This window comes from Ammodytes marinus (genome assembly GCF_949987685.1).
Source record: "Ammodytes marinus genome assembly, chromosome: 2".
In the NCBI taxonomy this organism is placed as follows: Eukaryota; Metazoa; Chordata; class Actinopteri; order Uranoscopiformes; family Ammodytidae; genus Ammodytes; species Ammodytes marinus.
Window position 1 is genome coordinate 5,452,180 of NC_137231.1, and position 14,416 is coordinate 5,466,595.

The 14,416-nt window shown below is 43.9% G+C and overlaps 1 protein-coding gene across 1 annotated transcript in view; it reads right to left on the minus strand.

Moving 5' to 3' along the window:
- Positions 1-20: 20 nt before the first annotated feature.
- LOC307265101 (sarcoplasmic/endoplasmic reticulum calcium ATPase 2-like) overlaps positions 21-14,416 on the minus strand; it is a 25,199-nt gene continuing 10,803 nt past the window's right edge. Inside the window, exons 6-20 of the mRNA XM_080046678.1 lie at positions 11,893-11,973; positions 10,884-10,969; positions 9,968-10,432; positions 7,922-8,010; positions 7,597-7,699; positions 7,115-7,246; positions 6,429-6,548; positions 5,912-6,130; positions 5,231-5,566; positions 4,366-4,586; positions 4,083-4,285; positions 3,783-3,868; positions 3,560-3,693; positions 3,324-3,441; positions 21-2,886 (exon numbers count right to left, since the gene is read on the minus strand). Coding sequence (XP_079902804.1) covers positions 2,617-2,886; positions 3,324-3,441; positions 3,560-3,693; positions 3,783-3,868; positions 4,083-4,285; positions 4,366-4,586; positions 5,231-5,566; positions 5,912-6,130; positions 6,429-6,548; positions 7,115-7,246; positions 7,597-7,699; positions 7,922-8,010; positions 9,968-10,432; positions 10,884-10,969; positions 11,893-11,973 — 2,663 coding nt within the window. The 3' untranslated portion in view covers positions 21-2,616. The remainder of the gene's footprint in view (positions 2,887-3,323; positions 3,442-3,559; positions 3,694-3,782; positions 3,869-4,082; positions 4,286-4,365; positions 4,587-5,230; positions 5,567-5,911; positions 6,131-6,428; positions 6,549-7,114; positions 7,247-7,596; positions 7,700-7,921; positions 8,011-9,967; positions 10,433-10,883; positions 10,970-11,892; positions 11,974-14,416) is intronic.

Below are 14,416 nucleotides of genomic sequence, written 5' to 3' on the forward strand. Positions count from 1 at the left end.
AAACTCTTCATGTATGACAGTTTTATTTACCTGAAACCAAAGTTCATGTGATACATTGTACAATCTCTGAAAATACAGTACAGCAGTTTGGCAAAAAATGCCAGGGGAGGGACTGCCTGCCTGCTGCTCTCATGGTGAAACCAATGCATCGCTGCACTGCCACCTTCCCAGATATGGCAAAATCTGCTCCAAACATGTTGCACATCTCAGTGCAAAGCAAAAAGAAAGAAAGAAAGGCTGTTTGGTTTTTAAATATCCCATAAAAGTATTTCCTTAGGAAAAATGAACTGTTTTATTTATTTATTTGATATAATTATTTACTTAAACATTTGTACTATCTGACGAATGTCTAGTCTATTTACCAATACTATACATGGTCTATTACACAAGTCTGGTAAAACAGCTGGCTGATTCAGTGGACATGCACCATGGAATATAGTAAACTTGACTGTACACTGTACTAAGATCTTTGTCTTAAAAGGTGGCACGAGAATATGGTAATCTAAAGCTCTTCATGCAGGAGGATGGAGGGACTGATGAGGTGGGATTCGCTTGCTTCCACCAGACATTCATTTATGGCCAGTTTATAAAAATGATGGATGAACTTTAAGAGCCTCTCTTGTCTTCATATCACTTAACTGACATGCAGCTCTTGTAAGCTGTGCTGCCCAAAACACACATGCACAACACAAAACAAAACCAAAAGTTCCTGCAGGGAATTTAGAGTAGAGGTAGGCTTACACGGGCTTCGCTGCAAAGAAAAGGGAAAAAGGAGAGAGAGAGAGTAAGAATCAAATCAGTAGACATGAGAATCACAGGCCAAAGTAGAAGCAGCAGATCATTGATATTCATCAGAACTTATTTTCATAAAAAAAGAGCAAATATATTAAGGCCATGCTTATGGTTAAGCAGAGGATTAGGTTCAAAGAAAAATGATTTAAAAAAACAACACGTATAAATAATAGAATAACACCATATGCTGTAATGGTGCTGAGGCATTTAAAAAAGTCAGTGTCTCTGCAAGTTGCCACGCATGCTGCCAGTCTACAGTCAGAAACAACCGGTACCAGTGACACGGCGCAGGTTTACAATGCAAAAGGGCTCCTATTACTAAAGCATGTACCTGGCACTTGGTGACATTGAAGGTATTCTTATACAAACACTTACAATCTTTTCTCCTCTAACTCTTGTACCATTAAAAAGCATATTTCAAAAAAACTGCTGGTCCTATCAACAAAAAAAAAAAGCATGAGCAGCCGTCATTGTTCTCAGTCTAACATGAGCACTGACACTGAGCAAAGCAACCATGTAGAAGCTGGCATGCAGGTCAAAGTGTACTCACTCTGCAGGTGAAAAGGGTGGAAGGCATTGGAAGAAACAACAATAAGCTGTCAAACTGTAAATCACTCACTGGCCTGGGTAGTATTGGAGCAGGCATGCAGGAAAGGCTTAAGACCACGCGTACGTAAACTAGTGTAAATGTTTGGAGCATTTCAGACAGCGACATCAAAATCCGAAAACAAAATAAAAAAATCCTATACAGAGATTCTAGTTGGTGTGCTATGTACAGATATACAGACTCTTCCAATGACCGGTCGTCCATGTTGTGCTCAGTTGATAAGACTAACAGCTTCTTGGTGCCTTTTTACATATTCAAGTACAGTATGTGCACATTATACATACATTAGAAAGATTACGGTAATTAAAGAGGATTAAAATTAAAGACTGACAGTTGAGACTGAAAAAAAAGTCTAGTTAAAAAAAAATTAAAATCAAGACAAATGTGTTTTCTTCAAGTAAACAATTTTAGCAACAGACTTTATCAAAAAAATTGCTCTGAATCAAACTGGTAACATTACGCTGTTTTCTCTTCCTAACACAGAAAACAAACATTTATATAAAAAAAAACATTAAAATATGTGTGAGGGCTTTGGCTCTACTGCAAATCAAAGTTGATGCTTACCTCAACACTTTTAAATGATATAGTCTATGAAATGGTTGTTAAGACAGATGTGTAGTAATGGTCACATAACAGCATCGAGGTAGCTGTGCTCCGACTACTGCAGAAAATGATGACTGATTATGCATGGAGCTCAAAGAAAAAAATTACTAGAGATTCATGCCGGGGCAAAAATATTCAAGTCTTTTGCCCCTGAATTAGTATTGTACTACAACCATCCTTTAAGAATTACATCCTGCATCACCCAGCATTCTTGAACACCCCCCAGACCCCTCCCAAAAAATTACAAAATATTAATTATTATAAAATAGTGTAAATTCTCTGTACAAGCTCAACACACAGCTTCGACACGGTGGGCATCTCTAACTGTTCAAAAACAGGGGATTGAAAAAAGAGACGAAAAGCGCTATGGTCAAATAAAAACAGATGGACACAATGTCAGTCAGTCACTAAAATATGACTAAACCCCTCAAATAATAAACATGTATCGGTGGAAATGTCCTAAATACAAAAGCTCTGACAGCAGACGGACTGTCAGAGCAGGTGCAGGTGTTGACTGTGAGTTGTTTTTGGAGTTAATGTAACTGTGTTAGATGTGTGTGTTAATGTCCACTTCACACTGGTGTAGGGGGGAGAGGGGAGTGCACTGGAGTCAGTCAGGGCCACAGCATGGCGGTGACGTTAGTGTCGGTGCTGTAGATCCACAGCACCAGGGGCAGGGAGACGGCCACAAAGGGCCAGGAGATGCCCTCGGCGCATGCAGACAGAGAGCAGCCCTTTCTGGACGGCTTCTCCAGCTGATTACCAAAGTCCAAGTAGTTCCTGGCGACAAACTTGAGCAGCTCGTCCAGCAGGATGACGGGCAGAGAGATCTTCAGCACCATCATCCACTGGGTGGTGTCCAGAGGGGTGATCTGGAAGATGACCTGGGAACACACAGCATCAACACCCCTTCACTTTACAGCTCATCTATACAGGTTTAGCATGGGCAGCTCTCCAATATACTGGAGGCAAACACATTGTTATTTCTAGGGAGCGACTGATATGGGTTTTTCCAATGGCCGATGCCGATATAATGGCCTGACAAAAGTGATAACAATTCAGTTGCTAAATAAAAAATTGTGAGATGCAGACATGTGTCTCAATTTAAATTGAACTTTGAAGTATTTTCCTTTCATAGTATTTCTTTATAAAGCCAATTCATTTCCATTACACATTCGTAATGAATCCACACAACCACTGGGGGGCACATGGAACCACATAACTCAAACAGAAAGCCGTAGCAGCCAGCTCATCTCTGAGTTTAGTTTGTAATGTTATAAAGGCATGTCCTCATTGAATCAACTGGTTTAGTAAAACTCACAGGCAGAGGTTCCACGTAGAGGATGAGGAAATGGAGGGACATGGAGAGGCAGATGGCCCCCAGGAGCCAAACGTTCTCCCAGGGAGGCATCCGCAGCAGGGACTGGTTCTCTGACAAACTGGGCACAAGAGAACACAGATGGTTAATTCATTCATACAGTCTGCCTGTTCTCTTCTGAAAATGCAAATGATCCTTAACATGAGCGATTGGACCTTTTCTGAGAGGTTCTTATTCACCTGTTGAGAGCGTTGCACATCTCGATGGTAACGAGCACAGACAGGGCCATGGTCATTGGGTACGGAGACTCAAACACGTGGCAGTCCAGGCCGTCAAAGTCTGGGTTGTCTGGAGCGCACTGGAGGAAGTGACTCTGTAGGGAGGAAGGCAGGGGGAGTGAGGGGGAGGAGGGGAGCTAAGGACAGCTGGAGAACCATCAAGCAATCAGACAGGGAGACTCACCAGCTGGTACAGGCTGAGCTGAGGTCCATCTTCAGACACAGTGAACCACCAGGCAGCAGCTCCCACTGTGGCTGCACCCACGTAGCCTAATAACAGCATCACACACAAAGGAGTTATCAAAGTGCACCGTTGCAATTGAAGATGCAGTGTCTGTGGTTGTGTTTTTGTTCTGTTGTACTCTGTGTATGTTAAGAAAGCAATGATACACTGTGCCCAAGACACATTTCCCCACGGGGACAATCAAGTTGAACCTTGATCTTGATGTTTAACAAATGGTTTGAATAAAAAAATTAAACTAACATCCAATGGCCATGTATCTGAAGAAGAGCCAGCCAGAGATGAGGGGCTCCTTGGCGTTGCGAGGAGGCTTCTCCATGATGTCCAGGTCTGGGGGGTTGAAGCCCAGAGCGGTGGCAGGCAGGCCGTCAGTCACCAGGTTGACCCACAGCAGCTGGACCGGGATCAGAGCCTCGGGGAAGCCCAGGGCCGCAGTGAGGAAGATGCTAGGAGAAAAACAACTCCAGTTAGCATGCTGCTGTATGACCAGTGTGAATGTTAGCATGGCACCAGGCCTGAGACTCACCAGACCACCTCTCCCACGTTGGAGGAGATGAGGTATCTGATGAACTGCTTCATGTTGTTGTAAATAGCTCTGCCTTCTTCCACAGCAGCCACGATGGAAGAGAAGTTGTCGTCTGCGAGGACCATCTCAGAGGCTGACTTGGCCACGGCAGTGCCAGAGCCCATAGCGATGCCGATCTCTGCCTTCTTCAAGGCAGGGGCATCGTTCACTCCATCACCTGTCTGTGGACAAATGTATGGTTACACAAGAGGAATTCACAGTGATAGTGTAGAGACAGAGTTGAAATGGGGCAGAGAGGGGAGTGACATGCAGAGAACGACCGCGGGTTGGAATCGAACCCGGGTCCGCTGCTGGCCGAGGCCCATGGGGGGGGGGGCCTACCAACTGAGCTAAGGGCGCCCCCTGGATTTTGTAATGTATCAATGTACTTCTTCTTTGTCGCCAGAGCACGGCTCAATCTTATTCAAAATTGAACATGGGTCTGAAACGGCTGGGTTCACACAGGCTACCTTCTTTGTCTTCCAAACAGGTGCATTTCCCCAGAACACTCACTATATATAAAAACGCATCAGGTCGTTACGTTTGTCTGTTCTGTGCTACATTCAAACCAAGTCTGTTCTAAAAACACCCAAACATTCTACACACTGCACCTTGAACACCAATGACCAAATTAATAATAGCATTTAAAAGAACCTTGTAAACCCACATTTTTTCTAACAAATAATAATAATTAAAATGATAATTTTCAGTGTAAGAAACTCTGCATCATCAGTTCTCTGCTCAGTATTTAAAAGATGGTAAAGCTGTTATTCTGAGGGTTTGTCTTAGGTGTCTTAGTTAGCATCATGTTCAGCAGACTTCATACCATAGCAGTGATCTCGTCCATTCCTTGCAGGAACTCTACGATCTTGGACTTGTGTGAAGGCTCGACGCGGGCGAAGCAGCGAGCGCGCATGACAGCCTCCCTCTGTTCGGAGAGCGACAGCTCGTCAAACTCTCGGCCGGTGTAGGCCATGCGCTCCACGTCACAGTCCTCACTCAGGATGCCGATGCGCCGGCAGATGGCCACAGCTGTGCCCTTGTTGTCCCCGGTGATCATGATGACGCGGATGCCAGCCTGGCGACACAGCAGGATGGAGGCCGCCACCTCCTGTCTGGGGGGGTCCAGCATGCCCACACAGCCCACAAAGGTCAGGTCGGACTGAGGGAGAGGAAACACAATGTTTGGTACCGTAAAGAAGGTCCTTTAAGTGCACCAAATACTTCAATGTTTTTTATTTTAGTTTCCTCACTCTCTGGGTTCAAGGCGAAGCGACAGAAACCATTCCACCAACTGTGCATTTATGAGGTAGAAATTGGAAAGGTTGCTAATGGTCGCTAGTTAGTTAGCTTAGCTCAAATCCAGTAAGTCAATGGGAAAGTATTAGCCTGCCTCCACCAGCAGCCAGAGGATAAACTTTAAAATATCACTGTCTTGAACCAGAGAGTGAAGCTAACTACCCTCAAAAATAAAACATTTGAACTGTTCCAAGTAAGTAAAATTTACCTCGTAATCTGCGAATTTGGCACATTCTGTCAGTACCATGTCCTCCAGCTTGGGTGGGGTGTCTCGTGTGGCCAGAGCCAGGCACCTCAGGGTGTCTCGGCCTGTCCCGTACTCACGGATCACAGACAGGATCTTTTCCTTGATGCCTTTGGTGAGAGGAACTTTGCTGGTGCCCACTCTGATGTGAGTGCACCTGTCAATGACTCCCTCTGGAGCTCCCTGTGACGCAGAGAAGGGAAATCAAATATTAACAACATGGGAGAAAGCTGCCAGGCATCCATTTCCATTTCAATTCAATTGTGTTTTTGGCTTGAATGTAATCAGAACACTATTGCCGAAGCATCATGTAATAATAATCAAATTAATGAGACAAAGTCATTCAAATAATATAATTAAAAAAATTGAATGTGTTGAAGGTCTATTTAGATTCATTATTAAATAGATTTATTTTTATATATATTTGTGTGTTTGCATCAAAAGCAAAGACATGTGCCAGGACTGGACACTTTCAGCATACCTTGACAAACATTTTGCCGATGGAGGAACGGGACTTGTTGGGGCTGCAGTAGACTGACATGGACTTCCTGTCTCTGGAGAACTCCAGGGTGCACTCTTTCTTCATCAGCTGCTTGATCACCTGATCACACACACACAGAGAGAGAGAGAGAGAGAGAGAGAGAGAGAGAGAGAGAGAGAGAGAGAGAGAGAGAGAGAGAGAAGAGAGAGAGAGAGAGAGAGAGAGAGAGAGAGAGAGAGAGAGAGAGAGAGAGAGAGAGAGAGAGAGAGAGAGAGAGAGAGAGAGAGAGAGAGAGAGAGAGAGAGAGAGAGAGAGAGGTTAATCATGTTAATCGAAATAAATAATTATTCTTGTCCATATCATTTTATATATTAGATATTATTACGTACATCTGTTTGTTATGCTATTTTGTTATATTTACATATTGTTCTGACTCCATTTTGTTGTAATATTTGTAATTCTGTAATGTTTTGGCATCACTGTTTGAGACAGAGAGAGATAGAGACAGAGAGACAGAGATAGAGAAATAGAGAGAGAGATAGAGATAGAGACAGAGAGAGATAGAGAAATAGAGAGAGAGAGAGAGAGAGAGAAAGAGAGAGAGAGAAGCTGCTGAGTGAGTGGGAGCAGCAAGGGGGAATGTGCAGTGTGTGCAGGTGAAAGGGAGGGAGCTAGCGGTCACTCACTGAGTTGCAGGCGTTGGCTCTGTCAATCTTGGACAGGCTGAGGACTTCAGTGTCAAAGACGTTCATCTTCTCCACCAGACAGGTGAGCGCTGTCTCTGTGGCCTCACCAACCTTCTCATACACACCCTTCACCTGAGGACATGCAAAACATTCATGTTACTTTAGGCGAAGGTAACCAACAACACATGTCACTCTAACTCACAGATACACAATCAAACCTCAGTGCTCTGACAATGGATATGGATGTGTTTTGGTACGCAGCATCTGTTAATAATGTTTGGGGGGGGATGACACTGATGTAGAAAAAGGCTATGGTCAGGAGCTGGACAGAGCTCTCAATACAGTTGCTGACTTTGTTTTAGAGTCAATTCATTCTGTGTATAAAAAAAACTGTTAAAACCAAAAACTCACATATCATATTTGCCTATGTTAAACTCTATGCAGGTCAGAAATGTAAAGTGAGAAGCAGAAAAGGTTCGGACCTCATTGAAGTCCAGTGAGGAGTCGTTGCAGAGGGCACAGATGGTAGCAATTTCAACCAGGGCATCATACTGGGAGCTGTTCACCGGTTTGCCATCCTGGTACCTGAGGACAAGTACAGAGTATTCACCTGAGTGTGTGAGTGTGTGTGTGTGTGTGTGTGTGTGTGTGTGTGTGTGTGTGTGTGTGTGTGACAAAAGGAACGTTCTCCAATGTTCCAATATCCATATTTCAGCCCTTACATTCTTTAACCAACACGTCCCAAATTCAATGGATATATTTCACCTCAATGTGCGTGTTCTGAAGTCAACAGTAAAGTAAACTTACACTTCCCCCTCCGGAGCGTAGGTAGAACCAGTGATGGTGAATTCTGACAGAGAGCAGCTGTCACCTTCGGCTTGGTTTATGACGAACATCTGGAGAACACAAGAGCAGGAGGGAGAAAAACAAAGAGGATTGGTATTGACAGTTGCAGTGCTGGCACAGCAGGTGGCAGCAGAAACCACAGACAGTCCCTAAGCGGCCTTCTTTTTGACACAAGATTTGCCTGCAGTGTGTGAGCCAGGCCGGGTGGCTCACTGCCTAATGTGAGAAAGGGGAGTTTAGTTTCTCTGCATAAGTAAACAGAAGACACTGCCATTGAGTTAATAGAGACGCTGTGCCCAAAAGGAACAAGCCACAGTGCCAGGCCTGCTCTCCCAGGAAGCTTTCATCCTCTCTCTCTCTCTCTCTCTACCTACCGCGTAGATACATGCACTGTGTGGGCATTCCATCAAATGTTTTAAAAATATTTTTAACAATAGGCAAAAAAACGGCCAGTACAAAGCATTGGGAATTTGGTCAGGTAGAGAGGAAGCACAATATATCATCATAGTGCCCTTACTTCATGCAGTTGTTTTTAGTCTATTAGACATAGTTCAAGTTGTGAACATGTATCAATTAAATGATGCCTACTTATATACAGTATATTTGAAATAATTACTGTTGTATTCATCAAAAGTTGTGTAATGTATTTCAAGGCAGGAGTGTAAATACAATTAAAAGACTTTTAAAAGGTTTTTCTCTTTCCAGTGTTTTAATATCAGGGCCTCAATGTGAATGACTATTTATCACAACCAATGCAGTGATTGCAGATTCAAACAGCTATTTAAGAGAGGCAGTAAAACCCTGAAGCCTAAATAACTGCTTGAAATCAAATAAATTGTCAATTGCTGTCACTGGTCTAATTCAGGCTGTGCCAAAGTTCTGAGAAATCGCTGGACAGGCAAAAAAAAAAGAAGATTAAACTTTCATTAAGCGCTGAAACGTCTCCTCATTGTGGGGCCAAGTAGCGGCAGGGTGCCAGTCACACACAGAGAGAGAAAGGAACTACAAGCTCTGTCTGTGCTCGCTGACGCAAGGTCAGTTATGTAACAGCAGCACTGCAAGTCATCCAACAGCTCACTGTAGATTAGAGAGGAGGCAGCACGTTGGGTACCAGATCAAAGGGAAGACTGCCTCTCTCTCTCTTTGCACTGACGGCATTAGCATTTTAGCCCATAACTGTGTTGAAAGTGACTTACAGCTTCTCTAAATGCTGTCACCTTATTCAAATTCCAGACAAGGAGTACTGACGACCAAAGAGCTCAGCATTGCACCAAGAGAACGTGTGTATGTGTACAACTATTTTTGCGAGAACCAATTTGACATTAAGGCCCGGGCCACACAATCTGCATCTATCTCTGGAGCGTGTCTGTTACTGCTGCGTCTCTCTCGGTGTTATCGGCCACACATGCAACGTCTCAGCTGCTGCTTCTAAAGCCCTGTCTTTAGAGTTTTCATAGATAATTCCCATTAATATGAAGTTGTTTCATTTCATTTCATGATATATATGATTAATATAGAGTTTCGAAAGTAATCTGTGTGCCTCTGCCTTTTTTACATTCATTTTGAAAGACACACAATGGTGAAACTACAGTGAAAGCTGCTAGTATGAAGTCAATATGACTGTCAACGGAGTATTTCTCTATCAGTTAAAGCAGAGAGACCCGAGAGAGACGAGCGTCTCTGTGAAAACAATAGGCGAGCCTCCTGAGGTGAAGTGGTGCATCACCACAGACGCACCTCCTACGGCGTGGGCAGCGTGTCGGAGGTTGGATGTGTGGCCGCTGTAGTCTGTAAACACTGTCGCCCAGAAAAAAAGGGCAGACGCGCAGTAGACCCAGGATGTGTGGCCCGGGCCTAAGAGTGAGGACATTTTTGGAAAGTGAGGACCCTCGACAGGTTCTCACTCTGGGACAGGCCTTTAAAGGCTCAGGTATGAATTAGGTTTAGGGTTAGGGTAAGGGGCTAAGGAATGCACCATGTACAAATGTGTGTATGTGTGTCACTCACTCTGCAGACAGACATCTGGTTGGTGGTGAGGGTGCCCGTCTTGTCGGAGCAGATGACAGAGGTGCAGCCCAGGGTCTCCACGGAGGGCAGGCTGCGTACGATGGCGTTCTTCTTGGCCATGCGGCGCGTGCCCAGGGCCAGGCAGGTGGTGATGACGGCGGGCAGGCCTTCGGGGATGGCGGCCACGGCCAGAGCCACAGCGATCTTGAAGTAGTAGACGGCCCCGCGGATCCAGGAGCCGCCGTGGACCGGGTCGTTGAAGTGTCCGATGTTGATGATCCACACGGCGATGCAGATGAGGGAGATGACCTTAGACAGCTGCTCTCCAAACTCATCCAGCTTCTGCTGCAGCGGCGTCTTCTCCTGCTCCGTGGCCACCATCTCGTCACGGATCTTACCGATCTCCGTGTGGACGCCGGTGGACACCACCACGCCCACGGCCTTTCCAGCCGCGATGTTAGTGCCCTGAAAATAACAAGGAATAAACATGTCTGGTTGTATTGGAGTGGAAGGATTGACGTACAGTGTATGGGCAAGTGGAAAGACTTCAATAACCTCTGGTAACCATCCATAGCTGTCATCGTGACATCTGAGCATATGAGATTCACTTAAAGAAAAATGTGTTTAAAGTTGTCCTTCATTTTTTTACATTGTCATTATTTTTACTTATCTTTTTTAAAGATTTAGTTCATTTGTATCCTAATTTATGATGTAACGTGTATAAAAAACAACAACAATAAACATTGTGAGGGGAAAAAAGTAATATACATCATGGCTCAAGTGCATCTGATAACTTATCACACATCTTGAAAGAACAGCAATAAAGAGGCAGATTTTTCCAGGAAGTTGACAGAAAGTAAACAAAGACATCAACAGGATGTGTGATAGCTTGTGTGTGCAGCACAGTGGAGCTTACAGAGAAGAGCATGTTCTTCTTGTCCTGATTGACAGCGCGAGGGTCGGGCACAGGGTCGGTGTGTTTGATAACGGAGACAGACTCACCTACAAAGACAACACAGGGCAGCAGCAGTTAGCCAGTTAGCATCTGTCTCTGAACATGCTCTTAGGAACAAGGCACATATCTCTACAGATGGATCTATGGTGTTTCTTCAGAATACTGCCTCAGCCATCTTTCACATGCTCATCAAAGTTTCACTTCACAGACCAGCTAATGAAAACTGTTGGGTGATACCCCTCTCTGGGTTCTATTCTACCAGTCAGCTCAGATGGTTGTGTTCTTTGTCAACCAGCTCTTTCAAACACAGGTGGGGGATTGGTCCATTAATAGTGGATGAGGCTATCATGGATAACAGTTTGCTCTTATTGTTGCAAAGTGTTGCAATCTTATTTGCAGCTGGGAAATGGATTTTAGCCAAAACACCCACACAATGCTCATTTAATCAGCCGAGGCTACATTTACAATTTAAGGACTGGTAATGTGTCAAAACTATTTCATTGATAGTTACAGAACTTAAGGGCTAGAAGACGATTTTTAAGCTTTTCATTTTATTTTTAATAATAAGCAATCCCGTTTGTTCATTTACAAAAGTAAGATAGCTGACATTTAAGTCTTAAGTTAAGCTTTATAACCATAGTGAATTTTCATTTTTGACTGTATAACGAGCATACATTAAGATGTGCAGTGAAATGCATGATGGCACAGTCATGAGATTGTCCCAGTAAAGTAATAAGAATAAAAAAAGACCAAAGTTAAAAAATGATATAGACTGTAATATTAGTATTATTTTTGCTCAGTGTGTAGTTGAACTTCAGTTTTCCATTGTATAAAAACTGTCAATTTACAGATTGTATGTGTCACATTTGTAAAGCAACCTAATCCAATACAAATTGGTTGTTAACTCCAAATAACGTCACAGGAAAAACATTTTCCGGCGGTGATGATGTGATGAGCAGACATGTCTTACCGGTCAGGATGGACTGGTCCACCCTCAGAGTTGTTGACTTGATTGAACAGATACGGATGTCAGCAGGGACCTTATCTCCAACTGGAACCAAACAGATACAGTACACGTTAGAGCAAATACACAAGCGGAAACGCATCATGAGCATGAGCACACAGAAATCTATGGGCATTAAAACAAAACAGTCAAACGGATTTAAAACCAAGCCTGAAACTAACAGCTCATGTTAATGACACTGCACAGAATAAACAGATAAGAGTGTCACAGCATTATATATATATATTATGGCCAATTGGTTTTACATGGAGGTTTGACAACCACAGAGTAGTCCAGCTATGTACTCCTGGTACTCTACAATTATATTGGTATATGTGTACAGGCTTAATGAAGCTGTAACAGATGAGGTCTTTTAAGTTTTTTTTTCAGCAAGTAGTAAATCAGCATTAAGTGTAAAAGGGATGAAGCTTGGCTCATTGTAGGGAGAATGTTGTAACACAGCAGCAGAGTAGTGCTACCATCACTGCATGGAAAGAAAGGGAGAGCCAGAGAAAGAGGCGGAAATGAAGGACCCGGGTGCCATAAAAGGCCCGTCTCAAAGGAAAAGGCCAATTTGGGTACGTCGGAATTGCACTGACCCAATTCAGCTTCCTAATGGTACATAAAGGCAATGGAAACGGGGCAAATGGCTCAGGCTATGTGGCACAGTTCTGAGAGCGTAGTCTACATATAGGCTTTCTTAGTTCAACATGCTAATGGTTTCAGATCGTTACAAAAGAACCTGCCAACCAAGAGAGAGACCACAGTTATAGTTAGGATCCAGGAGCATGTCTGCAAAATATTTAAATATCCAACAAAACATCAAGACATACTGTAGTTGAGGTGAAAAACTTAAAACCAATGTACCAATGTATACCTCCCCATTTGAGGATGACACATACAGTAATCCAGCCCCCCAAATGCCCTTGAGGGAAAGGAGTGGAAAATAGCAATGGCACCAACAATGCATGCAACCAAACATGGGAAAAGTATTTTATTATGCTCCCCAATGCACTGATCATGTTTAAATGTGTCTGTATAATGCCAGCTGTTTCCTCACTATTGCCACAGCACAGAAAGAAACAAAAGGGCCAAGGCTAGGCCCGAGCTTCTTCTAAATCAACTCAAGAGACATAATACTGTCTCACCTTGCCATCAATCAACTACTGTCTACATTTCTTTATTACACATGTCAGTGTTGGTTTCCTCCCTGACCCTGTATAGCTGGATGATGGTCAACTCATTAGATGTCCTGACAGCGCTGCCAAACAAACACTCTCATCCGTCAGCCGGCCTTGGGCCAGTCTAGACAGACAGTGACAGCTTTGCTGAGAAGGACTCGTGCCCAGCTCAGTTGCATCTTTGGACCGCCTGCACCTGGAACCAATGGTGCTATGGAAGCTCGGGTTCAGAGAAGGGCACACAACCCAGCTCACAGATCGAATGATGCAGGCTTGGAGAAGATTCAACATGAAAGCCCCTCTTACACATAGAGATGTTTTCCCAGTAATGTCAGTAAAGCAGGAACATTGCTGGCAACGGCAGGTGCTTACGTCTGTCTGACTAATACACGGCGCCAATGTCGTATTTTACCCCCGGTTTGTTTACAACAGCAGCAGCACCTTAAGACCACACAGAAAAACCAACGTATTTTGTTGGTTAAGCTCTATTATTCAAAATTGTCTGGATATTAGACAAACGCCAGAACAATAGAGCTCCTCTCTGTCCGCGCATCCCTCAGCTGTCTTGATCAATCTTCTTATTCATGTTGACTTTGGCAGTGTAGCATGTCCAAAACATGAATAGTTTTTTCTTAGCAGCTAAAAAAGCTTTACATTCACATCCTAGATGGTTGTGTAACTCCAGCTTTGCGAACTCATTACTTCTCAGGATAATACACTGACAACTTTTCAGAGTGCTGACCCAGGAAATGTGGGCTTCCAACAATGCTGCATGCTGACGTTCTTATATAAAGAAAGTGGTTGGTGTTAAGACTCTGTGACATTGTGAGACATTTGAATTGTCCCTAGGCTGTGTTACACTGCAGACCTGTTCTGATGAAGTGTGTGTATATCATCTGTCCCTTTGTGTCAACATCCTACTGGTAGCAGGCCAAGTATCTCCTCAGGCATGAGCACTGTTTCACCTCTGTGCTAGCCAACAGGTCAGATGAACTTTTACAGTGACAAAAGCTCAGACCTGGTTGAGGCATTGCACCCAATATGTCTGCATCTTAAACAGACCTTTCATCAACAGGTGAGGCAGTGGCTGACCTGAAGCTACCAGCTTTGACTGGCACCTGCCTCTGCCGGCCGTGTATCAGGAGATGGCAGGGTTGAGCAGGACAGGTTTCCTCTGGGCAGTCAGGACATGTGCTGATGGCAGCAGAACAAAAGGCTGACCTCTTGTCATGTTGAGTGGGCCATTTTAGAACAGTCACAAGTGAAGCAGTTTTCCAACACAACGACTCCACTACTGATTAACTCACAGG